This window comes from Scyliorhinus torazame, chromosome 5, assembly GCF_047496885.1.
Source record: "Scyliorhinus torazame isolate Kashiwa2021f chromosome 5, sScyTor2.1, whole genome shotgun sequence".
Lineage (NCBI taxonomy): Eukaryota > Metazoa > Chordata > Chondrichthyes > Carcharhiniformes > Scyliorhinidae > Scyliorhinus > Scyliorhinus torazame.
This window is the reverse complement of record NC_092711.1, coordinates 202,850,058-202,877,260: the sequence shown is the minus strand read 5'-3', so window position 1 is coordinate 202,877,260 and position 27,203 is coordinate 202,850,058. Positions and strand designations below refer to the sequence as shown.

The window sequence follows — 27,203 nt, the reverse complement described above, 5'->3', positions numbered from 1 at the left end:
GGACTTCAACTTTTGTCCGCTGAATCGTTCCCTTCATGTTAATAAATGGTTATTTTGTTGTCAAAAGCTAATCGACAGTCCTGTGACTCTATTTATCCATATTTTCTAAAAACAAAGTTAACATTTGTTTTTTTGAGACAGGGTTCCATTCTAGGACATTCCCATTCAGCAGTAACATCAACTGGGATCGAAACGTCACTAACAGCCCCACTCTTTTCACTGTGCCCAAACGTACTAGCCTTTGTTTACCACACAACATGCCTCTTCCACCACAGAGCTGCAAATAATGTGCTGGATTCTCTGATTTTAAGGCTATGTCCTGAAGCCGACATGGGAATGGTGGTGTTTTATGACCGAAAATGCCGCGCAAAACGGCCACCTAACCTCCGTTTGGCTGGGGGTTAGCAGCCAAGCAGCATAGAGTCCCCGGCTCTAGCTGCTGACACGGCCCGGAGAATTGCCGGGTCCGTGGCCGCGCTTGCGCCACGTCAGCGGCCGTGCCGTGCAACATGGCGCCAGTTGAGCGCGGACCCGGCCTGCAAAATAGTGCCCCCACTTTGGCGAGCTCGTGAGCCCTGGACCTCCCCCCAACAATGCCCCCAGCCCTTACGAGAATCCCCACTGCCCGCGGATCGGCCCTCCTCCGTCTGTTGCGGCGCTGGACTGAGTCCGCAGTCGCCACGCCGAGTTCCCGACAGGTAATACCATGAGAGACACGCCGTCGGGAATTCGGCTGGCCCGGGGTGGAGCATCAGAGGGGCTGGGCCTCAGGCAACGTCCTGAGGTCGGCGATACGGCATGCAGCGTACTCCTAGAGTACACCGCATTGGAGGGTGCGAAGCATCGCGAAAGCGGCGCTACTCCCGATTTCGTCGGAAGCTGGTATTCTCCAGCCGATTGCCAAGCGTGATTTCGGCATCGGCGACCAGAAAATCCCACCCCCTGGCTGCACTTCCCACCATCACTCACCTGCCACTGAGCTCTCAGCACAGGGAAGTTTGTCAATGGCAGGATGGTATTGGGCGCTGGCCTGACAGAGCCCCACACCATTTTACTAGTCCCCTTGTCGCTGATCCACCACCATGGGGCAGGTAAAATCTTGCCCTTACTTTGTAACTCTGTTCTTCCCAACAGAACAGAACTTTGCCCGTTAGGAAGTTGATTCGTAATAGTTTGTTACCTGCTTTCTGTTGTTGACAGCAATGCAGCTACAAATATAATACTGAGTGCACCTAATGCTCAATGAATGAGAGCGACTCGTGTAGTACATTGGAACAAGGAAATCATCTTAAGTTATTGATCATTCATTTTAACTGGAAAGTTTACTTGTTTGTCAAGATTCTACCTGACAACAAGTGATCAGTGCAACAGTTGGGTCTTATTGGCCAGCCGCTGGGAATCTGATTGTTCAACAGGGATGTTGTATCAGATATTAAACCGTGTGACTGTTTCCCTCAGTCCTCCCGACATTGATTCAGAGATTCTGAAACAGCCTCATTACTAGATCAAGGTATGAATGTGTCAGGAGCATTAAGTTCTCCACAGGGAAACCGTGCAGAATAAGAAAACTGTGGCAGATCTGTGACGCTTCCAGTGTTCCGGTTGACTACGTCTGCAGCAAATGTAACCAATGGCAGCTCCTCACAGACGGCATGGTTCGGTTGGAGCAGCAGTTCGATGCATTTAGGAGCATGCAGGTGGCAGAAAGCGCCATAGATAGGAGTTACAGAGACATGGCCACACCCAAGGTGCAGGCAGAGAGGTGGGTGACTGCTAGAAAGTGCAGGCAGTCAGTGCAGGAATCCTCTGTGGCTGTCCCCCTCTCTAACAAGTATACCGTTTTGGATAGTGTTGGGGGGGGGAATAGCCTCTCAAGGGAAAACAACAGCAGCCAGATGTAATGGGCAGCACGGTGCAGAAGGAGGCCATTCGGCCCATTGAGCCTGCACCGGCCTTACAAAGAGCACCCTACTGAAACCCACGTAGCTACCCTATCCCCGTAACCCAGTAACCCCCACTTAACAATTTTTGGACACTAAGGGCAATTTAGCATGGCCAATCCACCTAACCCGCACATCTTTGGACCGTGGGAGGAAACCGGAGCACCCGGAGGAAACCCACGCAGACATGGGGAGGACGTGCAGACTCCGCACAGACAGTGACCCAGCCGGGAATCGAACATGGGAAGCTGGAGCTGTGAAGCAACTGTGCTAACCACTATGCTATCGTGCTGTCCTCCCAAGATTGCGCCTGTCACGGGTCCTATCTAGACCAACCAACCGCCTGTATCCTACTTTAGATGTGCAGGTTAGCTGGATTGGCCATGATAAATTGTCCTTAGTGTCCAAAACAAAAGGTCAGGCGGGTTATTGAGTTAAGGGGATGGGGTGGGCTTAAGTGGGGTGCTCTTTCCAAGGGCTGGTGCAGACTCGATGGGCTGAATGGCCTCCATCTGCACTGTAAATTCTATGATTCTATGAGAACAGTGGCACCACAACTGGTTCTGTTGCTCAGCAGTGGTGGGAAAAGTGCAGAAGAGCTATAGTTGTAGAGGACTCGAAAGTAAGTGGCACAGATAGGCACTTCTGTGGACATGAAAGAGACTCCAGGATGGTATGTTGCCTCCTTGGTGCCAGGGTCAAGGATGTCTTTGAATGAACACAGTACATCCTGAAGGGGGAGGGTGAACAGCCAGAGGTCGTAGTACACATAGGTACTAACGACATAGGCAGGAAGAGTGATGAGGTCCTGCAGAAGGAGTTCAGGGAGTTAGGCAGTAAGCTAAAAAGCAGGACCTCTAGGGTTGTAATCTCTATTACTCCGTGTGCCACGTGCCAGTGAGGCTAGAAATAGGAGGATAGTGCAGCTAAATAGGTGGCTAAACTGGTGGTGTAAGAGGGAGAGTTTCAGATTTCTGGACCACTGGGATCTCTTCTGGGACAGGTGTGACCTGTACAAGAAGGACGGGTTGCATCTAAACGGGAGGGGCACCAATATCCTGTCTGGGAGGTTTGCTAGCGTCACTCAAAGAACAAAGAACAATACAACACATGAACAGGCCCTTCGGCCCTGCAAGCTTGCGCCGATCATGTGTCCTACCTATACCAACCGGCTGTATCCTTCTACACCCCGTCTGTCCATGTGCCTATCCAGCTAAGTCTTAAAGGTCGCTAACGTATTTGCCTCAACCACTTTACTTGGCAGTGCATTCCAGGCCACCACCACCCTCTGTGTAAAAAACTTCCCCCGTACATCTCCACTGAACCTATTCCCCCCTCACCTTGAACTTGTGCCCCCTTGTAATTGTCATTTCTGCCCTGGGAAAAAGCCTCCAACTGTTCACCCTATCTGTACCCCTAATAATTTTATAAACTTCTATCAGGTCGCCCCTCAGCCTCCTTCTCTCCAGGGAGAACAATCCCAATTTATTCAATCTCTCCTCATAGCTAATATCCTCCATACCAGGCAACGTCCTGGTAAACCTTTTCTGCACTCTCTCCAAAGCCTCCATGTCCTTCTGGTAGTGTGGTGACTAGAATTGGACACAGTATTCCAAATGTGGCCTAACCAACGTTCTATATAATTGTGGCATAATTTTCGAGCTTTTACACTCGATACCTCGTCCTGTGAAGGCAAGCATGCCATATGCTTTCTTTACCATCATTTCCACCTGTGCTGCTACTTTTAAGGATCTGTGGACCTGCACGCCCAGATCTCTCTGTGTCTCTACGCTCCTGGTGGTTCTGCCATTTATTTTATAGCTCCCCCCTGAACTGAATCTACCAAAATGCATCATCTCGTATTTGTCCAGGTTAAATTCCATCTGCCATTTCTCTGCCCAATTTTGCAGCCTATCTACATCCTGTTGTATTCTCTGACAATCTTCATCACTATCTGCAACTCCTGCAATCTTAGTATCATCCGCAATCTTGCTAATCAGACCCACTATGTTTTCTTCCAAGTCATTTATATATATTACAAAGAGCAGAGGTCCCAGAACTGAACCCTGCGGAACACCACTAGTTACAGACCTTCACTCGGAAAAATACCCTTCCACTGCTACGCTCTGTCTTCTATGGCCAAACTAATTCTGGATCCATCCAGCAAGTTCACCTCTGACCCCATGTGATCTCATCTTTTGCACCAGCCTGCCATGAGGGACCTTATCAAATGCTTTACTAAAGTCCACGTAGATAACATCCACAGCCTTTCCCTCGTCAATCATTTTTGTCACCTCCTCAAAAAATCCAATCAAATTAATGAGACATGACCTTCCTCATACAAAACCATGCTATGTGTCGCTAATAAGACCATTCACTTCTAAATGTGCATAGATCCAATCTCTGAGAATCTTTTCCAACAATTTCACTATCACTGACGTCAGGTTCACTGGCCTATAATTACCCGGATTATCCTTGCAACCCTTTTTAAATAACGGTACAACATTGGCTATCCTCCAATCTCCTGGGATCTCACCCGTGGCCAATGAGGACACAAAGATTTCTGTCAGAGGCCCAGCGATTTCATCTCTTGCCTCCCTCAGTAATCTGGGATAGATGTCATCTGGCCCTGGGGATTTTTCAATCTTAATACTTTTTAATACACCTAACACTTCCTCCCTCGTAATAACGACCTGTTCTAAAGTGTTTACACATCTCTCTGAGACTCCACCAATCAGCCAAGGTCCCAGGTTCGATCCCAGCTCTGGGTCACTGTCCGTGTGGAGTTTGCAAATTCTCCCCGTGTTTGCGTGGGTCTCACCCCACATCCCAAAGATGTGCAGGGTAGGTGGATTGGCCACGCTAAATTGTCCCTTAATTGGAAAAATGAATTGGCTACTCTATTTAAAAAAAGGTGTGAAATCAGGAAGCTACTGATTCACTGTCACCTTTTTCCATTGATCCCAATGGGAATTAAAATCTGGGGAGATGTAAAACAGGCTTTGGATTCACTGTTTTACATTGTAAGGGTCATTCCTGTTGTTCCATCTTTATTCCTTCATTTCCCATTTCTTTTATTTTGCTGTTACATTTTTGACCCATGGATGATTAATAGACCTGTGACTTTAAGGCAAGCAGCTTGTAAGAAGGCCGTACCTTTCATTCAAACAGAAGAAACCGGAAGGCTATGCTGGTTTAGACTGAGATTGATCACTGACAGAAAGATCAGTAAAGACTTGGTTTGGTTTATTGGATGTTGGTCAATGAATTGGCCCAAAAGGCTGGACTCTGCCTGGCAACAGCTGATGATTGGATCTGGCCCCACTGGAATGTTTTTCAGTTTCAAAGGCTAAGTTTAGTTACAGTTTTGGTTCTGGCAGGAAGATGAAGGAGAGTCTCTGCAAACTCTCCAAAAATATCCAGCTAATTGTCTCCAGAAAGCCACTGTGATGGCTGTCTCTCTCTCTCCCGCAAGCAACTTGGTACTATTCTCTGGAGGCTAGTACAGAGGTCTGAAGACAAACCATGAGCTGAAAGCAAGGTTGATGTGAAATAAAGTGTCTCCCGAGAAAGCTGCTGTGAGCCATATAACTCTCCCCAGCAAGCTGCCTGTGATTACTATATTTTATAACCTATAGGGACTCTGAATGAACAAATCTGCAAAGAAGATCATTACAGGCTGTAAACCAGAGACTTTAATCTTCAAGCTGGCGGTGACTGATTGCCCTGCGCCAAGGGAAGAACTCCCGCACTCCCGACAAGCGACCCCTTTTGTACCTGTGTCATCCCAGCGTCCACGTGGCCAACAGTACTCATGCCTGTGAGTCAGAAGGTAGTTTGTGGACTACTTGGTGATTGATCACAAACATCTCAGCTAACACTCCAGCGCAGCACTGAGGGAGAGCTCTGTCTTCAATTACTGATGTATGTAACTTATTCCATGGAATTCTCTTAAAGAAGACCAGGAGAGTTATCCCCTCTATGAGCCAATAGTTAATGCTTCACTTCACTCAAAAACAATTAGCTTTCATTATCTCACTGCTGTTTGTGTTTGTGTAAGATTCCTGTGTGCAAAATTGCTGCCATATTTCCAACATTTCAACAGTGGCAACATTTCAAAAGCATCTCATCGGCTTAAAGCATTTGGAACTTGCGAAGATCATGAACTGTGCCTTATAATTGCAAGTCGCTCTTTAACTGGACAAGAGATAATTAAAGGTGATGGTGCAGATTCCTTTATTTAATTGCTTCTCCAATTCAAAAATCAGAATTGTTAAAACAATCATTTAAAACATGACAAGAAATGGAAATTGCAGTCAGACAGATTTAGCTGCATTCTATTTGGTTTCAAAGTATAGATTATTTTGCAATTAACTCTATAATATTGAATTACACTGCAATTGACTATACTATTGGATTACACTGCAATTGACTATACTATTGGATTACACTGCAATTGACTCGGTACTATTGGATTATACTACAATTAACTCTATAATATTGAATTACACTGCAATTGACTATACTATTGGATTACACTGCAATTGACTCGGTACTATTGGATTATACTGCAATTAACTCTCAAATTTTGAATTACACTGCAATTGACTATACTATTGGATTACACTGCAAGTGACTATACGATTGGATCATGCTGCAATTGACTCCATTGTATTGGATTATACTGCACTTGACTCTATACAATTGGATCACACTGCAGTTGACTCTATACGATTGGATTACGCTGCAATTGACTCTATAATATTGGATTACATTGCAATTGTCTCTATACGATTGGATTATGCTGCAATTGACTCTATTGTATTGGATTATACTGCACTTGACTCTATACTATTGGATCACACTGCACTTGGCTCTATACTATTGGATCACACTGCAGTTGACTCTATACGATTGGATTACGCTGCAGTTGACTCTATACTATTGGATTACACTGCAGTTGACTCTATACCATTGGATTGCGCTGCAATTGACTCCATACCATTGGATTACACTGCAATTGACTCTATACCATTGGATTACACTGCAATTGACTCTATACTATTGGATTACACTGCAATTGACTCTATACCATTGGATTACGCTGCAATTGATTCTATACCATTGGATTACACTGCAGTTGACGCTATACTATTGGATTACACTGCAATTGACTCTATACTATTGGATTACACTGCAATTGACTCTATACCATTGGATTACGCTGCAATTGACTCTATACCATTGGATTACACTGCAGTTGACGCTATACTATTGGATTACACTGCAATTGACTCTATACTATTGGATTACACTGCAATTGACTCTATACCATTGGATTACACTGCAGTTGACTCCATACTATTGGATTACACTGCAATTGACTCTATACTATTGGATTACACTGCAATTGACTCTATACCATTGGATTACACTGCAATTGACTCTATACCATTGGATTGCGCTGCAATTGACTCTATTGCATTGGATTATACTGCAATTGACTCAATGCGATTAAACAATAATTGGATGCTGTTCGTGGCACACCCCAAATTTTGGAACCACCCATCTTTACAGGGCCTCATAAAGGGGCCTCATAAAGGGGCCTCGGCCTTACTCCTTGAAGACAGCACACCGTCTCTGGATCAAACCACCGTAATCAGTATGCATACTGCCCCTGTGGAACAGACTAACTGTACACCCCTAGGAATGAACCCTGTTCATTTGGGGTCCTCAGTATCCCGAAGGTGGGGAATAATCCTATACCAGAAGTAAGGGGACAGCCGGTGCAAAATAGGCACCCGTCGGACAAATTCTCTTATTTTTAAAATAATTTTAGAGTACCCAATTATTTTTTTTTCCCAATTAAGGGGCAATTTAGCATGCATTGAGGAACAAGGAGTCAGCCTGGAGGGGCCCCCAGAGATAGAGGTCCCCAGTGTATGACCCTCTCCCCTGCAAACGGCGTCACTCCAGGCTCTTTTCCATAGATGTCACGCCCAGTTCCCGAAAGAAAAGAGGCAGGGAGATAGTGAGGAAATCCCAGCAGCTGCCGCTGTCCCCCAAACAGGGCCCGTTCCACCCAGTACAATTTAGCATCCCGGATTTGTTAAATTTCTCTGGGGAGGGGGTCAGCGATAACCCCCTGCTTCTAAAGTTCCCTCTGTCGCAACCGCTGTCTTCGGGCACCACCATTCCGGAGCTGTTTCCAGAGTTATATTCGGAGCCTTCCGGTGACCAGGCGGCGGGGTTGAGCAGGCATCGGCACCACCGCCTCCCACTGGCCCGGGACCCCGGGAGGAGCCTGAGCAGATCCTGCCTGTCGATGATCCCGGTGGCGTGATCAAGGCAGGCACTGGGTTGGTTGGTGGGCCCGTGTCGCCCGCCGCATTCAGTGTGGTGGAGCATTTAGGGCTGGAGAGTGACTGTCCGAAGGCTGTCAGCCGCCCAGTCTCGGGAGCGGAGGGTGCACATGAGGCTCTCTGCAGTGGGGTGCAGGGCTCACTCGTGCCTGACACTGTGTCGCCCCTCACACCCTCTGGGGGGACTAACGGAATCTGGCACATCATAATTGAAGGTTCTTTTGTTTTTCTGCCTCCGTAGATAGTTCAGGCAGTGTTCTATTGGGCAACCCCCCTCCGCCAACACCCCGACTCTGTCCCTCCCACTACCCTCCTTTCCGCTCTTCCCCACCCCCCCCCCCCCCCTCCTTCCTTTCCCTTCTGTTGGTACAGAGGCGAGGGTATCCGGTCTCTCCAGCGCAAAGTTTAGCGCTTATACCATTTTTTTGGTACAACTGTGTTGTGAGCTGTTTTAATGATCAGAGTATCCCACCCTCCCTCCCTGTACGTTGGTACTGAGGGGAGGGTACCCTATTTCTCCAACACAAAATTAGTGTTTTTACCGTTTGGCCTTGTATATATTTTTTACTGTTTAAATAAAAAGATATGGCTAATCCACCTAACCTGCACATCTTTGGGTTGTGGGGTGAAATCCACGCAGACACGGGGCGAATGTGCAAACTCCACACAGACAGTGACCCAGGGCCAGGTTTCGAACCCGGGTCCTCAGCGCCGTAGTCCCAGTGCTAACCACTGCACCATTGTTTTTGGGACCTTGATTTGAATTAATTTGATTTATTATTGTCACATGTATTAGTATACAGTGAAAAGTATTGTTTCTTGCATGCTGTACAAACAATGCATATCGTTCATAGGGAAGGAAGGAGAGACTGCAGAATATAATGTTACAGTTATAGCAAGGTGTAGAGAAAAGATCAACTTAATACGAGGTAGGTCCATTCAGAAGTCTGATGGCAGTAGGGAAGAAGCTGTTCTTGAGTCGGTTGGTACGTGACCTCAAACTTTGGTATCTTTTCCTGACGAGAGAAGGCGGAAGAGAGCATGTGCGTGGGGTCCTTAATTATGCTGGCTGCCTTTCTGAGGTTGTGGGAATTATAGATAGAGTCAATGGATGGGAGGCTGATTTGCGTGATCGACTGGGCTAAATTCACGGCCTTTTATAGTTTCCTGCGGTCTTGGGTAGAGCAGGCTCCACACCAAGCTGTGATACAACCAGAAAGAGTGCTGTCTACGGTGCATCTGAAGTTGGTGAGGGTCGTAGCTGACATGCCAAATTTCCTTAGTTTTCTGAGAAAGTAGTCATTGGTGGCCTTTCTTAACTATAGTGTCAGCATGGGGGGACCAGGACAGGCTGTTGGTGATCTGTATACCTAAAAACTTGAAGCTTTCGACCATTTCTACTTTGTTCCCATTGATGTAGACAGGGACATGTTCTCCATTATGCTTCCTGAAGTCGATGACAATCTCCTTTGTTTTGTTGACATTGAGGGAGAGATTATTGTTGTCGCACCAGTTCACCAGATTCTCTATCTCATTCCTATACTCTGTCTCGTTGAAATCCGACCCACTACGGTGGTGTCATCAGCAAATTTGAAAATCGAGTTGAAGGGGAATTTGGCCACACAGTCATAGGTGTATAAGAAGTATAGTAGGGGGCTGAAGACACAGCCTTGTGGGGCACCGGTGTTGAGGATGATCGTGGAGGAGGTGTTGTTGCCGATCTTTACTGATTGTTGCCTGTGGGTTAGAAAGTTCAGGATCCAGTCGCAGAGGGAGGAGCCGATGCCAAGGCCACGGATTTTGGAGATGAGTTTCGTAGGAATGATGGTGTTGAAGGCTGAGCTGTCGTCGATAAATAGGAATCCGACATAGGTGTCTTTGTTATCTAGGTGTTCCAGGGTAGAGTGCAGGGCCATGGAGATGGCGTCTGTCGTGGACCTGTTGCAGCGGTTGGCGAACTGTCGTGGATCAAGGCAATCCGGGAGGCTGGAGTTGATTCGTGCCATGACTAACCTTTCGAAGCACTTTTGCTGTACAAAAATAGTGCACTATTCACCTACATTACAACAGGATACTTCAAATGTCATTCATTTGTTGTAGGCTAATTAGCATTGTCCTCAGGATGTGGTAGATGTCAAATCAACACAATAGTATGTTTCTTTCTTGAATTTATGATGATTTATCTGTGCTCAGTGTTCCGATGTTTTAGTGCTGACCATTTTAATCAGTCCCAAATGCAGCTTTCGCTACTCCCTTTGCGTTCTCTGTAAGATCATCCAGTGCATCATTCAGAAATTTGTAGGTCACAGCAAAAGATGATACTGCTCCAAAGATGCTACCAATGACTGGTATCCAATCGAGAGCTATTTCAGCTGCTGAAACGGCAGCATATCTGGAACTCAGCAATGCTGTTTTCACAAATTCCTTGCTTATTTCACCCAACAAGGGAGTTTTCGCCACGTCTTTCAGATTTTCCATATGTTTCCCTGTTGTGTTAGCTAGTCTTTGAAGAGAGGCATCATCTAGACCCATATGTTTACGGAAATCGATGATTGTTTTAGCCAGTATTCCAAGATCACAAGCAAATGACAGGCCAGGAGCTGGCACCGCTCCCACTGCTCCGGAAATTATGGCCCACATCCAGATTTGTTTCTTTAGCTCATTTCGTTTCTTCTCTATAATCTCCACTGATGTGTTTTGAAGCGACAGCAAGAAAACATGTTTTTTTATGTCATCAAGATCACTTTCGAGGGCTTCCTTTAATGCTGGAAAATCAAACTTATTAATTTTAAAGTTTGATATCAGGAAAATAGCAGATGTTGGAATCCCTGCCTTTTCCAAGTTGCTGACACAGTAATTCCTGATCTTGTCCAGTTCTTCACATGTGTTAAACTTTCTACCTTCCAGTTTAAGAGATCGGAGATCATTATCAATTTTAGTTCGAACAAAGTAGAATTTCTTCCCCAGCCGTTTAATCTCTTTGGCCAGTTTTACATCATTTTCTCTGAAGCGACAGTCTGAGATAATGATGAAGAAATCATACTTATTAAAGTTCATTCTCTGCAGGTACATATCTGTTTGGAAGTTCGAAGTCCCTAGTCCTGGCAAGTCCCAGAAGCAAACACTTGGCAGGTTGGGATGTGAGTATGAAGCTGGTTCCATTGTGGTTTCTGTGGTACCAGATTTAGCTGCTCCCTTATCAGTGCTCTGGAGTCCTCTCATAGCATTGATAAAGCTGGATTTCCCTGCGCCTGACTCCCCTGTCACTGCGATTTGCAGCTCTGTATTGTGCAGCTCCTTTACCTTCTCCTGCACCAGAGACACAGCAGCCCCCAGCCCATCCTTTTCACAAATGGCCTTGAATTCATTCATCTCTTCAAGTGAAGAATATTGATATTGAAGATTGAGTGATCTCTGAAAGAGAATGAATATTTCATAGTGTATCATTTCCCATTGTGCCCTTACTTAAAGATTCAAGGAACACTATAATCAGTATTTATTGATTTCAAACAGAACAATTCACTCATAGCTACTTGAAGATTAATTGAGCGGAAAAACAAATGGGGTTGTCACTCTGTAAAATTAATGATCTCTCTATCATCATACTTTATTCCTGTTCTCAATGCTTCTAGGACATGTGTTGTAAAGATACTCCTGACGTTTGAGTAACTTATGTTCATTTTGGATTGAAACAGAATGTGCACCTACATTGTGGATTTATACTGATGGAGATTGGAATCATAAAGGACAGTGTGCTTATTTGATGCTGTTTTTCTCAATCGGGTAACAATTACTCTCACTGTCCTGGAGGAGTAAATAGATTAGCAGTGTTGTCATGTCAGAGGATGGAAAATAGATTCTCCCACCCCGCCTGCTGCAAGAATGCCACGGATGAGCCGCGTACAATGGAGAACTCCATTCACCTTGAGCGGGATTCGGTGGATGTGGCTGGAGAATCCCGCCGTATCTGAAAATGGGTGACAACATGTGCAGGCTGTGGTGACATAAGTAGAGAATGTAGACAGGAATTCTTGAGAGGTTAATGTACACACGGAAAATAAAAAACTCAATTAGGGATCATGTTCCAGTAGACAGAACCCAAAGTTAATTGTGAGATATAGATCCTGCCTCATGATACTGGAAAATCAGGGAAGGACAGAAGGAAAGGAAATAATGGATTGATATTGAGCTTGAGAAAATGATGGCAATAAATAGAAGAGGAAAGGAGCAAACTCATGTCAAAGGAGTAGAACGGAACGGGAAATGGATGATTTTGTATTTTTGTAGATCATCGAGCACAGGATTAGTTAACAGGACTTAGTGTGAGTTAGCTTACAGGCAGCAGGTCTTTGGATGATTTTAAGTCCATGGAAGGTGGAGGTCAGAAGAACATTGGGTGTCAGGTTTAGAAATAACAAAAACTTTGGTGCGGCCCGGTAGCCGTTGTTAGCCCTGGGACTACGGCTCTGAGGACCCCGGTTCGATCCCGGCTCTGGGTCACTGTGTAGAGTTTGCACATTCTCCCCGTGTCTGGTGGGTTCCACCTCCACAACCTCAAGATGCGCATGTTAGGTGGATTGGCCAAGCTAAATTGCCCCTTAATTGGAAAGAAAATAATTGGACACTCAATAAATGGAAAAAAAACTTAGAGGGTTTCAGCATAAATAAACTGAGTTTGGGACAGAATTTAGGAGAGAAAACTATACGACTCGATTCAACTAAATAGGAACAACGTCCCAAAGCGAGCTCGTTTAGCTGCGTGTTTCCCAGCGTTGCAGCGTCGAGAAACACATGGCTATTCAACGCCGAGGCTGCACATACTCCCGTTTTGTACACTGGGGGGCTCCACTCGCCAGAATGCGGCAGTATAGTGAGAGATTGGGACGTCATTTTTAATGCCGTCCTGAGGTCTGTGGCCCCCGAACCGATCCCCGACCTCCCCAGGACAAACTCACTATGGGAGGTTCCCTACCCATCCCCCCACCCACCCCTCCCCCGACCCACACAGGGCACCCCTGGCCCTGTCGTGCATGTGCACAAAATGCCAAATTGACAGTGCCAACCTGTCACCCTGGCAGTGCCCCCATGCCAGCTGACAATGCCACATACACACCTTGACAGTGCCAGGCTGGAACCCAGGTGCCACTGCCAGAATGCCAGGCTGGCACTGCCAGTCTGCCCAGGTGGCACCAGCAGTACCAGGACACCACCATGTCCAAAGGGCATGCAGCTGGGGGCCTCTGATCCTCTGGGAGATCTGGTCCCCATTTGCTGCAATTCTTCCTTAAAGTATCAGGTCTTTCAGTGACCATCCTGCTCTTGGAGAGTGGCTACTTGCCAGGAAGAAGGCAACATGTTGTTCAAGCCTGATCATCTACCCAGCATCCTTCTTCACCTCTGAGAGCACCTGTGCCCTCTCACATGCCTTGAGCCTCCTATCAACCTTCCATCATCATTGATAAACCAGCTATATCCCAGGCTCATCATTCAAGTATGGCTCAGGGGGAAGAGGCAGAAGAAGAAGGGAAAGAAACTAACTATATTGTTGATAAACATCCAGCTATGATTGACAGCTGATGGCCACATGAAAAGCAGTTAAGTGCTTTCTGTTGAGAAAAAGAGGGACTTAACTCCGAAATGTTTATAAATGGCGATCAGGTTCAACCCAGGATACTTGAGGTACATTAAAGCGTGAATAGAAATGAAATGAAACAATCCTGACGTCTGGCTGCCAGGAAGCTGTCAATTATAGCCTAGTAAAAGCTATTTCTCTGGTTCTGGTGGTGGCCATGGAGTGAGTGGTCATATATTTGGTAGATCCCACTCGTGGTGGATTTTTTTGGACCTTTTTCCCTGATGTACGGTGCATTTGATTGTCAAAACAGAAAACTGGTGAAGTAGAGGAGAAGGATTTCCCACCAGTGTATGAATTCATGGACCAGAAGTGGTCTGAAAAGGAGAGAACATTGGTCGAAGACGGGATTGGAGTCTGCAGCACAGGAGAATATGGTGGAGGGTCAGGGACCAGAACTGCCAGCCCAGTGGTCAATGGAGCAGCTGGTGGTCTTTCTTCAGGAGAAATTCGCTCAGCAAAGAATGGAATACCTGGACCCATTTATGACAAGGATTGATTGTGTGGAACAGAGACTGGAATCCCAGGGCCAGGTGATCCAGAAGGTGGAAGAGGTGGTGCCTGAGCACGAGGACCAGCTAGCCGCGATGGCGATGGAGATAGGGCTGATGAAGGACGATCAGAAGAGGCTGCAAGAGAAAGTGGCGGTTTTGGAGAACAGATCGCAAAGGCAGAACCTGATGATTGTTGGCCTGCCGGAGGGCAGCGAGGGATCGGACACAGGTGCATATGTGGCACGTATGTTCGAGAAGCTGCTGGGCGAAGGTGCGTTTGCTTGGCCTTTGGAGGTGGAGAAGACGCACAGGACGCTTATGAAGAAGCCGCTGAGGAATGAGCCACCGAGGACGATGGTGTTACGAATGCACCGGTTCCTGGACAAGGAACAGATCTTGAGGTGGGCCAGGCAGACGGGGAGCTGTTTCTGGGAAGGCAACAATCTGCGTATCTACCAGGACTTGGGTGCGGAACTGGCCAAATGAAGGGCGAGTTTTAACAGGGTGAAATCGGCCCTCTTTAAGACAGGGGTGGTTTGGTGTGCTGTACCCAGCATGTCTGTGGGTCACTTATGAGGGCCAGGAACTTTACATCGGATCACCAGATGAGGCGATGAACTTTATAAAAAACAGGGAACTGGCAGCTGATGGAGGACATTGAACTTGGGGGCGAGTAGATGTGTTTTTGATCTGCTGCTAAATTTCTCTTTTTTTCTTCTGGTTTTGTATGTATTGTTTTGTAGTAAGTTTGGGACCGTTGCTCCGTATTGTTTGCAGGTTACATTTGTTCTTAATGGGGGATAGTGGGTGGAATTTTCTTCTTTGATTTTACTGGGGACAGTAATGTTTGCATATGTATGTTCGAGCGGAGGGGAGGGAGATCAGTGGGGGGTAGCTTGTTTAGCACCATGGGCGGGGGCTACCAAGCTAGCTGGGCGGACTTGCTCACGGAAGCGCAGTGCGGGGGGCGAGCAGATGATAATCTTGTTGAGGGGGGTTGGGATTGTTATTTTGTTATGGGGGTGGGAGGGGGCATTGATCTTCTGACAGGAGTGGGGCTGGTGCTTGGAGACAGACTGGGGGTCGATGACGGTGGGCGCCCGAGGGCGGACCTGAAGAGGCGTGGGACGCGGGCTGAAGGCTGGCCTAAGAAGAGTTATGGTTGATCGGCAGGTGGGGGGGGGGGGGGGTGCCCACATGGGGCTGATCACATGGAGATCAGGTGAGAGGGTTGAATGGGCCGGTCAAGAGGGCTTGCATGTTTGCGCATTTGGAGAGCTTAAAGGCGGACGTGGCAATGCTACAGGAGACACACCTGAGGGTGGTGGATCAGACTAGGCTGAGGAAGGGGTGGGTTGGGTGGGGCTACACTCTAAAACTAGGTTGGTGGTGATTCTGTTCAATTTGTGGTAGGGAGCATAGTGGCGGGCTCAGGGGGGAGGTACGTTATGGTAAATGGGAAGTTGGAGGGGATGCCGGTGGTATTGATGAATAACTATGCACCAAATTGGAACGACACGGAGTTTATGAGGTGGGTGTTAGAGAAGATCCCGGACCTGGACTCGCATAGGCTGATCATGGGGGGGGGGGTGCTTTAATACGGTTATAGATCCGAAGTTGGAACGGTCAAGTTCGAGATCAGGGAGGGTGCCAGTTGCGGCGATGGAACTAAAAAGGTTTATGGAGCAGATGGGAGGGGTAGATCCATGGAGGTTTGGACGGCCAAGATCGAAGGAGTTTTCGTTTCTCTCCCATGTTCACAAAGTGTACTTCCGGATCGATTTTTCCGTTTTGGACAGGGCTTTCCTGGTGGGGGTGGTCGATGTTGTGTATTTGCCGATTGTATGTTGGACCATGCCCCACACTGGGTGGATTTACGGGTGAGCAAGGAGGGGGGGGGGGGGGGGGGGGATCAGTGCCCACATTGGAGATGAGATGCCGGGCTGTTAGAGGATGAGGTGGTGTGCGGGCGGTGAGGGAGGCCATCCAGAATTATGTGGAGATAAATGACACAGGGGAGGTTCTGGCAGCAACGGTATGGGAGGCACTGAAGGCAGTGGTTAGGGGGTACTGATTTCGGTGCGGGCTCACAGGGAAAAGGTGGAGCGGGCAGAGATGGATCGGCTGGTTAGGGAGATACTCTGGTGAACAGAAGGTACTCGGAAGACCCGGAGGCGGGGCTGTTGAAGTTACGGCAGAAGCTGCAGATGGAGTTTGGTCCATCAGGGAAGGGGGAAGGTGGTGGGGCAGCTGAGGAAGGCGAGATGGGCAGTGTGTGAATATGGGGAGAAGGGCAGTGGGATGTTAGCATAGCAGCTCAGGAAACGGGAGGCGGCCAGGGAGATAGGAAGAGTGAAGGATAGAGGGGGGAACATGGTCTTGGACCCAGAGGGGTGAACGGGGTGTTCAAGGTATTTTACAGTCGGCTGTATGAGTCGGAGCCCCCAGCTGGGATAGAGGGGATGAGGCAATTCGTGGAGGGTTTGGAGTTTCCGAAGGTGGAGGAAGGGTTGGTGGAGGGCCAGGAGCCCTGATTGGGATTGTGGAAGTAGTTGAGGGATTGAAGGCCTTTCAGTCAGGCAAGGCCCGGGGCCGGAAGGATACCCAGTGGAATTTTACAAGACGTTTTCTGGGATGTTGGGCCCGCTGCTGGTGATTGCATTTAATGAGGCTAGGGAGATGCCTGATTGCTGGACAAGATTTGGCCATGAGAATAGAGGACTGTTTTCTGGGGGTGATAGGGGAGGACCAGACGGGATTTGTCACAGGAAGGCAGCTGACGGCCAACGATAGAAGGCTCTTGAATGTCACCATGATGCTCTCCGAGGGGAAGGAGGTGGAGGTGGTGGTTGCTGTGGACGTCGAGAAGGCCTTCGACCGGGTGGAGTGGAAGTATTTGTGGGAGGACCTGGGGCAGTTTGGGTTTGGTCGGGGTTTTGTAGACTGGGTCCAGTTGCTGCACTGGTGACGAGTGTGCGGACGAACCGAGTGAGCTCGGAATATTTTAAACTTAGCCGGGGACGAGGCAGAGATGTCCACTCTCCTCACTGTTATTTGCCTTGGCTATAGGGCCATTGCCGATGGCGCTGAGAGCGTCAAAGGACTGGAAGGGGCTAGTCCAGTGTGGGGGGTGAAACACAGGGTATCATTGTATGCAGATGGCCTACTCTTGTATATTTATGACCTGTTAGGGGAGATGGGAGAGATTATGCAGATCTTGGGGGAATTTGGCCAGTTCTCGGGGTATAACTTGAATATGGGTAAGGGAGAGATTTTTGTGATCCAGGTGAGGGGGCAGGAGAGGTGGCCGGGGGAGCTGCCGTTTAAAGTGGTTGGAGGGAGTTTTTAATACTTGGGAATTCAGGTTGCACGGGGGTGGGAGCAGTTACATGAATTAAATCTGGTCCGGTTAGTTGAGCAAATGAAGGAGGACTTTCGGAGGTGGGACATGTTCCCGCTATCACTGTGGGGAGGGTGCAGACCGTAAAGATGTCGGTTCTGCCGAGATTTATGTTTGTCTTCCAGTGTCTCCCTATTTTTATCCCAAAGGCCTTTTTGAAGTGGGTTAATGCGGTGCTTTCTGGGTTTGTCTGGGTGGGTAAAACCCAGCGAGTAAGAAAAGTGCTGTTGGAGCGGAGCCGAGGAGGGGGGTTGGCCTTATCAAACTTTAGGAATTACTACTGGCTGGCAAATATAGCCATGATCAGGAAGTGGGTAGTGGGGGAGGGGTCAGTGTGGAGTGGGTGGAGGCGGCGTCTTGTAGGGGCACAAGTTTAGGAGCACTGGTAACGGTACCTCTGCCGTTCTCGCCAACTCGGTACTCCACAAGCCCGGTGGTGGTGGCAGATCTGAGAGTCTGGGGGCAGTGGCGGAAGCATATGGGAGTGGAGGGAGCCTCGGTATGGGCTCCAATTTGTGGTAATTACCGTTTAGTGCCGGGGAGGTTGGATGGAGGGTTTCGGAAGTGGCATAGAGCAGGGATTGAGAGGCTGGGGGATTTGTTTATCGATGGGAGTTTTCCTTGTTTGGAGGATTTGGAGGGGGAGTTTTAATTGCCGGGCGGGAATGGTTTCTGCTATCTTCAGGTGAGGGACTTTGTACGAAGGCAATTTTTGACCTTTCCGCTTCTACCGTGCCAGGGGATACAGGACAAAGTAGTTCCAAAAAGGGGAGTGGGGGAAGGGTAGGTCTTGGATATTTACAAAGAATTCATGGAGTGGGAGGGAACCCAGATCGGGGAGGTAAAGCGCAACTGGGAAGATGAGCTGGGTAAGGAGCTAGAGGCAGGTCTGTGGGAGGATGCTCTGAGCAATTCAACACGTCCTCATCATGTGCCAGGCTCAGCCTGATACAATTCAAGATGGTTCATCGGGCACACATGACGGTGGCCCGGATGAGCAGGTTTTTTGGGGTAGAGGACAGGTGTGCGAGGTGTGCGGGAGGGCCCACAAACCATGTCCACATGTTTTGGGCATGTCCGAAGCTCAGGGGATTCTGGCACGGATTTGCTGATGTCATGTCCACAGTGCTAAAAACAAGGGTGGCCCCGAGTCCAGAGGTGGTGATTTTTAGAGTGTCAGAAGACCCAGGAGTCCAGGGGGCGAAAGAGGCTGACGTTTTGGCCTTTGCCTCCTTGGTAGCCCGGAGACAGATCCTGTTACCCTGGAGGGACTTGGAGCCCCCGAAATTGGGGGTATGGGTTAGCGACATGGCTGGGTTTCTCAGGCTTGGGAAAATTAAGTTCGTCCTGAGAGGATCAATGTTAGGGTTTGTTCGGAGGTGGCAACCGTTTATCGGCTTCTTTGGGGAAAACTAAAGTCAGCAGATAGGATCGGAAGGGGTGGGGTTAGGGAATGGGGGCGGGGTAGGGGAGTTAGTTTAGTTTAGTTTAGTTCAGGCAGGATCAGCGAGAGGAGATGGAGGGACTGGGGAATTGTGTGTATAAGCCAGGTTGACTGGGTATGGTTGTTGGCTGTTGGGTGGGGGGGGGGGGGGGGGGGGGGGGGAGTTATGTACTGAATTATATTTACATTTGTTTTTTTACTTTGTTATTATAAAATCATAAATGCCTTAATAAAATGTTTTTTTTTAAAAAGCTATTTCTCTTTGAAGTGAATAGAAGCCTTGTAGATCAAAGGATCTGAGGGGGTTAACACCCTTGTGAAGTGGTTTTTACTTTCTATGAAGCTAAAGTTGCTGCATCCTCTCTCTGAGGCAACAGCCGTAAGGGACAGGTGAGTTTTAAAGCAGTGATTATTTTTCACTGTTTCTGTCTGGACAGCTCTTTAGCTTCCATGCAAGGGGACGGATTTATTTGGGGGGGTCTCTGTTACAGTGGGCGTCTGTTATTGTGGGGATAGAAGTGTGACTGCTATGAGTCTCTGGTGGTCGGGGTCTGTTGGGAGTTTCTGGTGGTGGGGAGTCTCTGGTGACAGGGATCTGGTGGAGGGGGTGGGGATTGAGTGGGCAGGATTTGCATTGTGGGGGAGGGGGGCCCTTCAATGAACATGGAGGCACCTACCTCACTGACATATACCTCCAACAATCTATGCCCACGTGAATCCCGGCTGAGAGGACCGGAGAATCATAGAGGCATGGAAAATCTGGTGCCGAGACCGTTAAATGGGTGCAACCCTTGATGCCATAGCCCCGATCCTGTTTCCTCCCCCTGATACTAGTGCTCTGCCTACACATTCCAAGGGTCACTTTACATCACACCAGGGTGATGAGCCTGGGTTGGCAGTGTCAGCAACTCTCTTCTAAAAGCAGGAGGGTGATGTTGACTCACTGTGAGGAAAGCTGTGGTGCTCCTCCCAATCTGAGGAAGTCTAACTCATGTCTTTCTGATGACAGTTCACTGATCTCCCAGCTCATTTCTGGGTATGCAATGGGGGAAATTTCTTCTGGGCCGCAGTAAATAGGGGGCAGGCATCCAGGGGGGTGGGGGGGCGGTTGGGAGAAGAGAGTAGTTCTGTCACACCAGGTTGTCTCAGAATGGTGCCCTCAGGACCTTTCATGTGGAGGTTGACCACTCCTGTGTCACCTTATTATGCCCACTGCCCAGGAGATGCAGTGCTGTCAGGAGGGGAGGATTCAGATGAGCTGGTGACTGCCAGAATCTGAGGGAGATGCTGGTGCATTGGGTGTTGTGGGGTTAAGGTAGAGTGTCAGAGTTTAGGGGTGGCAGTGATGCCGGGGCTGACAGGTGGGCACTCACTCTGGGAACTCGAAAGAGGTCATTTATCTTCTTGCGGCATTGGAGGCCGGTCTTCCTCGCGATGCTGCCAGCACTTACATCCTCTGCCACCTCATCCCAGGCTTCATGCATCACATGGGATGGAAGTCTTCTGCCAACCCTGGGGAGTAGGTTGGCCCTCCTCTCCCCCACTGCATCCAACATCTTCCCAATATCTGATCAAGGAAGCATGGTGCCGATCTTCGTCCAAGCTTCTTCTTGGCTGAAATGAGGCTCAGTGCTGCAGGGGGCATTTAAATGCTGCACTCGCTTGTCAAGGGCTAACAGCTGATCCCCAACTCCAGTGAATCACGTGCCTGGGAGTTGGAAATTCAGCATGAGTGATATGTGTGGAAAGATGGCTCATTTCCATAGGATGATGTGGGCTTATTCAGTGCTCCCAGCGGAAATGGGAAACATTTTAGTTTTCCCACTGGTAGCAACACTTAGAATAAAATCAGGAGAATTGCATCTGTAATTTGATATAATCTATGTTTGTATTGTTGAGTTTTAGAAATAAGGTATAGATTTCAATGAGTTCACTTTAGTGTTTCTGTGTAAGAATATGTTAAAACTTTACTTAGATTCATGTTGAGGAAAGGTGTTTGCATGTATGGGTGTTTTGATCTAATTTCAAATTGTGTTGGAGAGTTTATGACCTAAAAAGCAAAAAGAGATTAGAAATGGAATGAGCTGTTGCTCAGCAACTGGGGCTTCCTTTATGTTCGAAAGCACGTCTGAGTTTAGGGGTATGATTCAGCGGCCTTGTTGTGCCTGACTTGGTGTCGGGATTGTCATGTTCTTTAGACTGGCTGAAATGAATGATGCACTACAGAACATCTAGTTCTTGACTAGTTAAAATAATTTATTATGAAACAACTGTGTGGTAAAGATAACTAGAATAAATATAAAACAAACTAGTCACACTAACTAATTATTCTAGAGCTACTGCAAAATGCGTCGATCCACCAACACGATTTACACTACCACCTGGTGGTCGGAGGGCAGGTACAATATTATACACAGGATTGCTTATGCATATCACCACCATTGGAAATGTAGTTATTTACATTCATTAGATAATTTTTACAATTTAATAGGATATGCATACATATTTACATCTTTAAATTATCATAGATTATCATAGAATTTACAGTGCAGAAGGAGGCCATTCAGCCCATCGAGTCTGCACCGGCTCTTGGAAAGAGCACCCTATCCCCATAACCCAGTAACCCCACCCAACACTGAGGGCAATTTATCATGGCCAATCCACCTAACCTTCACATCTTTGGACTGTGGGAGGAAACCGGAGCACCCGGAGGAAACCCACGCACACACGGGGAGGATGTGCAGACTCCGCACAGACAGTGACCCAAGCCGGAATCGAACCTGGGACCCTGGAGCTGTGAAGAAATTGTGCTATCCACAATGCTACCGTGCTGCCCCATTATATACAGTCTGTCACAAATTCAGTCTCTCAGGTTTAGGTTGTAGCATTGTTTATCTTTTGTTTATCTTCTGAGTGGCTGCTGAACTTGTGAAGTTACTTCATGTTCCTTTGTAGTTGTGGATGCTGCTTGTTGTTCTTCTTGTATTGTTGTGTCTGTGTCTTGTTGCTGTGTCTCTGTATGCTGGACTGTATCTTCTGCAGCTTTCTTGGGACTACTAACCACTTCTTCTTGCGGTTGTATCACAAAAGGTTGCTGAACCTTCAGCAGAGCTCTTCTGTTTCTCCTAAAGACAACACCTTCATTCATGATGATGAGATACGAGTTTGGACCTACTTGTCGCTGTACCTTCGTATACTTAGACCATCCATTCCCTTTGGAATCTTCCAATCTGACTGTGTCATCTGGCTGCAATGGGTGGAGTCTTCTCACTGATCTATCGTAAAATCCCTTTTGCCTCCTTTTTTGTGAGATCAGTTGCCTCTCTATGGTTGACTGGTTCTTGAGGAATACAGGGCAAGGTCGTTGTCAGTTGCCTGTTCATCAGCAACTGAGCTGGAAAAAGCCCATTGATTAATAGTACAGAACGATATCTTAGGAGCGTGAGATAAGTGTCATCTCGGCTATCTAAGGCTTTTTTCAGGAGCTGGTTAATGGTATGAACGCCCTTCTTATCCTTCCCATTCGACTGAGGGTACAGAGGACTCAAGGTGACGTGTTTGAAGTTATACTGTCATGCAAATTCTGTCCACTCATAAATGTCGAACAGGGACCATTGTCTCTCATTACTATATTCGCTATCCCTTGGTGCGCAAAAGTCCATTTAACATTCTTCATGACACATCTGGCCGTGGAATTCGCCAGCTGTGCTCCTTCTGGATAATTGCAAGGTAGTTAATGACCAGAAGGTATTCCTTTCCATTCAAGTAAAAGAGATCCATGCCGACCTTCTGCCACAGAGTTGTGACAATCTCACCCATCGGCTCTTTGCTTTGTTTGCGTTTAAGTTTTGACAGGTTTTGCAGTTATCTACCGTCATAGCAATGTCGTGGTTTATCCCTGGCCAGTAAACGGCATCCCTGGCTCTACGCTTGCACTTTACTAATCCCAAGTGCCCTTCATGGAGTTTTGTTAGGATCATTGACCTTCATGATTGTGGAATCACAATTCTTTGTTTTCGCAGCAAAAATCCATTTGCATCACTTAACTCTGCTCTTACATTATAAAAACTGGAGCAGGAACCGTTAGGCCATCCCTCATGGAGATATGTTCTCATCTTTTGCAAGACTGTGTCTTTGGTGGTTTCTGTCTTTATTCATTTTGATTTGTTGTCAGATACTGGCAGAGACTCAGTGACGAGGTTCACATAGACCTGCACGTCCTCATCCAACTGCAGTAGGACAGCTCCCAAGCCATCCTTTGATTTGTTCGTCAAAATTTTCGTATTTTTCGCTGTGTCGATAAACGTCAGGATTGGCGCTGTTGTCAATGATACTTGCAATGCTTGCCATTCCTGTTCATGGCTAGTAGACCATTGAAATATTGCGTCTTTCATGATAGTTTCTGTGAGGTGTGCAGTTTTAGCTGCAAGATTGGGAATGAATTTCCCAACAAAATTTACCATCCCTAACATTCGTAATATACCTTTATTTTATCTTGATCAGGTTGAACGCCTTGTGCGGAGAGCTTGTCTCCCAGGAAAGTGACGCTGTCCATACCGATTTGACATTTCATACTGTTCAACTTCAAGCCATTCTTTTTAATGCTCTTCAGGACTCTGAGAAGCCTTTGTCAGGTTCTTCCTGTGTTGACCCCATATGATTATGGCATCCACATAAACTCGGACTCCTGGAATCCTTTCCACTATGTGCTCCATGGCATGATGAAAAGTTTCTGAAGCAGAAATTATGCCAAATGGCATCCTTAAGAAGCAATATCTTCCAAAGGATGTGTTGGAACATACATAACTTCATGCTTTCTTTATCTAATTTAAGTTGCCAGAAGCCTTGTGACGCGTCTAACTTACTGAAACATGTTGCTCCTACCATCTCACATGTTATTTCTTCCCTTTTCGGTATCGGATAATGCTCTTTTAATGTTGAGGTGCAGATCTTTAGGGCCCGTACAGATTCGTAGGCCTCCATTGCGCTTCTTGACACAAACCATAGTTTACCCAGTCTGTAGATTCTTCTATGTGTTTAATTATGCCTAAAGCTGCCATCCTCTCTATCTCAGCCTTTAATTTGTCTCTCAATGGAGCTGATACATGTCTCAGTGCGTGAATCACTGGCTTCGCGTTGGATTTTGTACGTGTAAGATTAAGTGCCAAAGCCTTGAAATATCTCAGGAAATTCCTTCAGGATAGAATCTACCGATGCATGTTATCTGGTTGCAGCGTTGTCTGCACTGCAAACACATTTAACTAGCTGAAGTTCCTCACATGATTCTACTTCTAGCAGAGATTCATGTTCCGCTGCTACAATGGAAAATTTCAACGTGTGAATTCTGTTTTTCAAATTGACATCGAGTTCACATGCTGCGAACATCGCAATTTCATTTCCGTTGTAGTCTCTGAACAATATTGTTTTGTTTACTCCCTGCAGTTTAATTCTCAGCTCCTTTAAATCTGATAAATTGATGAGGTTGGCCCTCGCACCTGTGTCGAGTTTGAATGTTGCAGTCTACCCGAGTTCCTCCTCACTAGTGTGGGAGCTGATATTCCATGACTTTCACAGATTGAACAATTGGAATATACCCTTGGGTCCATGAAGATTATGAAACAGGGATTGAAGAGAAAGATTCCAGGAAGATTAAAGTCAAAGGGACAACAGGAACTGGAATTTAAACTGGGTACTGTTTATCGTAATTCAAGTAAAAGGCAGAGAAAGGTCTCACAGTATCATGGAAAGATAAAGGGCTGGATTCTCCATTTGGGAGACCAAGTGCTGACGCCAGCGGAGCATATGTGGACTTTCGCGCCGAATGCAACTTCCACGTGCCAAAAAACGCACAGAGAATGACAGGGTCCCGGGCCATGCATAAGCACGGCTGGCAACCTAAACCGGTCATGGCATACAACAATGAGCAGGTTGTGCGCAACCCAGCCCGCCAACCGTGATCCCACAGCCCACCCCCTGGAAACCCCCCACCAGTCCACCCAGCCCTAGCAGAAGCCCACCCTGCCTGCGGCAATGATCCCGGCTGAGTGTGGCAGCGCTGGACATAGTCCGCTGCTGGCACGCCAGATTCCCGCACGGTTGGGACCGTGCCGTCGAGAACTCGGCCCATCGGGGGGCGTAGCCGGCCGATGACGCGCCAACGCCGTTGAGCTGGTGCGCGGCGCGTGTCAGTATGATACCAGATTGGAGGGGGCGGAGCATGGCAGATCAGTGTCAAACCTGTGCCGGCCCTGATTCCTGCGTCAGAATCCATTCTCCGCCCGATCGCCGATCTCGATTTCGACGTTGGCGACAGAGAATCCCGCCCAAGTGTTTTCAAATCATGGGATGTGAACTGGATGAATGAGTTGTTCCATTATCTGAAGGTGGGAGAGAAGGCAGCAAGGCAATGGAGAAGAGAGGAGAGTATGGGGGCAGGAATTCCTGAGAGGAGAAAATTCCCACCTCAATTACACTGTTAAATTGGATTTCATGTTCCAATAGGAGCGGAACTGAAGAGAATTTAATTGAGGGAAATGGAGACCAGCAGGATATGGGAGAACAGGGAAAGTGAGGGACAGAGGGAAAGAAGGTAATGATGGGTCCGATTCTCCGACCTCGCTCCACTCTCGCTTGAGTAAAACAAGGTTGGTGAATAACGGGAAGGCTGAAAATGAGAATCGTTCCAGGCACCGAACAGTTTGCGGTACTCCTTTAGACGAAATTGGGATCTCGCCGTAGCATGGCAAAAAGCCAATTATCACCACTTGAGCCGTATTTCCACAATTAACGAGGGGGACCCCATATCCAGTGTCCTCACCTGATTCATCGGCCTCCCCAGCAAGTGGTCACGTTGGCACCGATTAGTACTCATTTTGAAAAACATGAACCTGGCCGAAGAGTTGCTGCGGGGAGCCGAGAAGGTGAGTAGCCATCTTTGCTGCTTCCCCAGTGCATGGTGGTGGGGTGGGGGTCGCTCGGCTGTGGGGGTTGGGGCTGCCCTTCGCAAGGGTGGGCCATGATGGGAGGTTGGGAAGGAGGCACTAGGGGGCAACCGCGTGCGGCACCACTATGTCAACCCCTGGATCCTGTGTACCCATTCCGGGGGAAACCCTTGTCCCTGACTGTCTGCCCCCAGACCACTCATAACCCCCACCATCTGCCGAGGCATCTGGCAGTGCGGGTGAAGGCTATTGCTTATAGGGAATTAGCAAACGTGGTTAAGTGAGCATTTTGCACAATCCAAGTGGATTCCATGGGTGTGCGCAACATGTAGCATGTGGGAGTCATTGCCCAGCATTCTGATCAGACCATGATGTCTAAACAGTGCAGGAGACAAGACCACACATGCAGCAGCCAACATCCATACACCCAGGAGATGGTACACAGCTCTGGATCATGATCGCAGCCGGGGGGTGGGTGAGTGCAACGGGTAGGGGACCAGCTCCCAGTTCAGGTGAAGTTATGAGCCGTGTCTGAGATTCAGGGTCTAGGGTCCATTGAGGGCAGCCCGCTGCAGCCTGGAGTGTGTGGGCAGGGCATTCCGGGTGTGGGGGAGGAGGAATCAATGGGGGAATGGAGAGTCCTGGGGTGGCAGCCACTGCTGTTTCTCTGTCTAACAGCCTAGCCCAATGCCTTACAGATATTCAACACTATGGACAGTATTTTGGACCCCACAGAACAGGCGCGAGTGGTGCTGCTGCTAGGCTGGGCAGCCAGACCGGAGACAGCGGTAGCAGCAACGTCTGCAAATGCTCAAGGCAGCGGCTCATGTGCCAGAACTCGCAGCACACCCTGAGGACCCAGCAGCCCGTGAGGGACCTGTAGTGATCTGTATATCTGATGGTGTATGAAGGGTTAACAACTGCATCATAGTGTTAGACAACCACTAGATGGTAGCACTAGATTCAGGTATATAAACTGAACCTGGAAGA

The 27,203-nt window shown here is 47.8% G+C and overlaps 1 protein-coding gene across 1 annotated transcript in view; it reads right to left on the bottom strand.

The window, feature by feature from the left end:
• Nucleotides 1–8,657: 8,657 nt before the first annotated feature.
• The window catches only part of LOC140420898 (interferon-inducible GTPase 5-like), a 48,881-nt gene continuing 30,335 nt past the window's right edge, over nt 8,658–27,203 (bottom strand). The window contains exon 4 of the mRNA XM_072505025.1: nt 8,658–11,716. Coding sequence (XP_072361126.1) covers nt 10,523–11,674 — 1,152 coding nt within the window. The 5' untranslated portion in view covers nt 11,675–11,716 and the 3' untranslated portion in view covers nt 8,658–10,522. The remainder of the gene's footprint in view (nt 11,717–27,203) is intronic.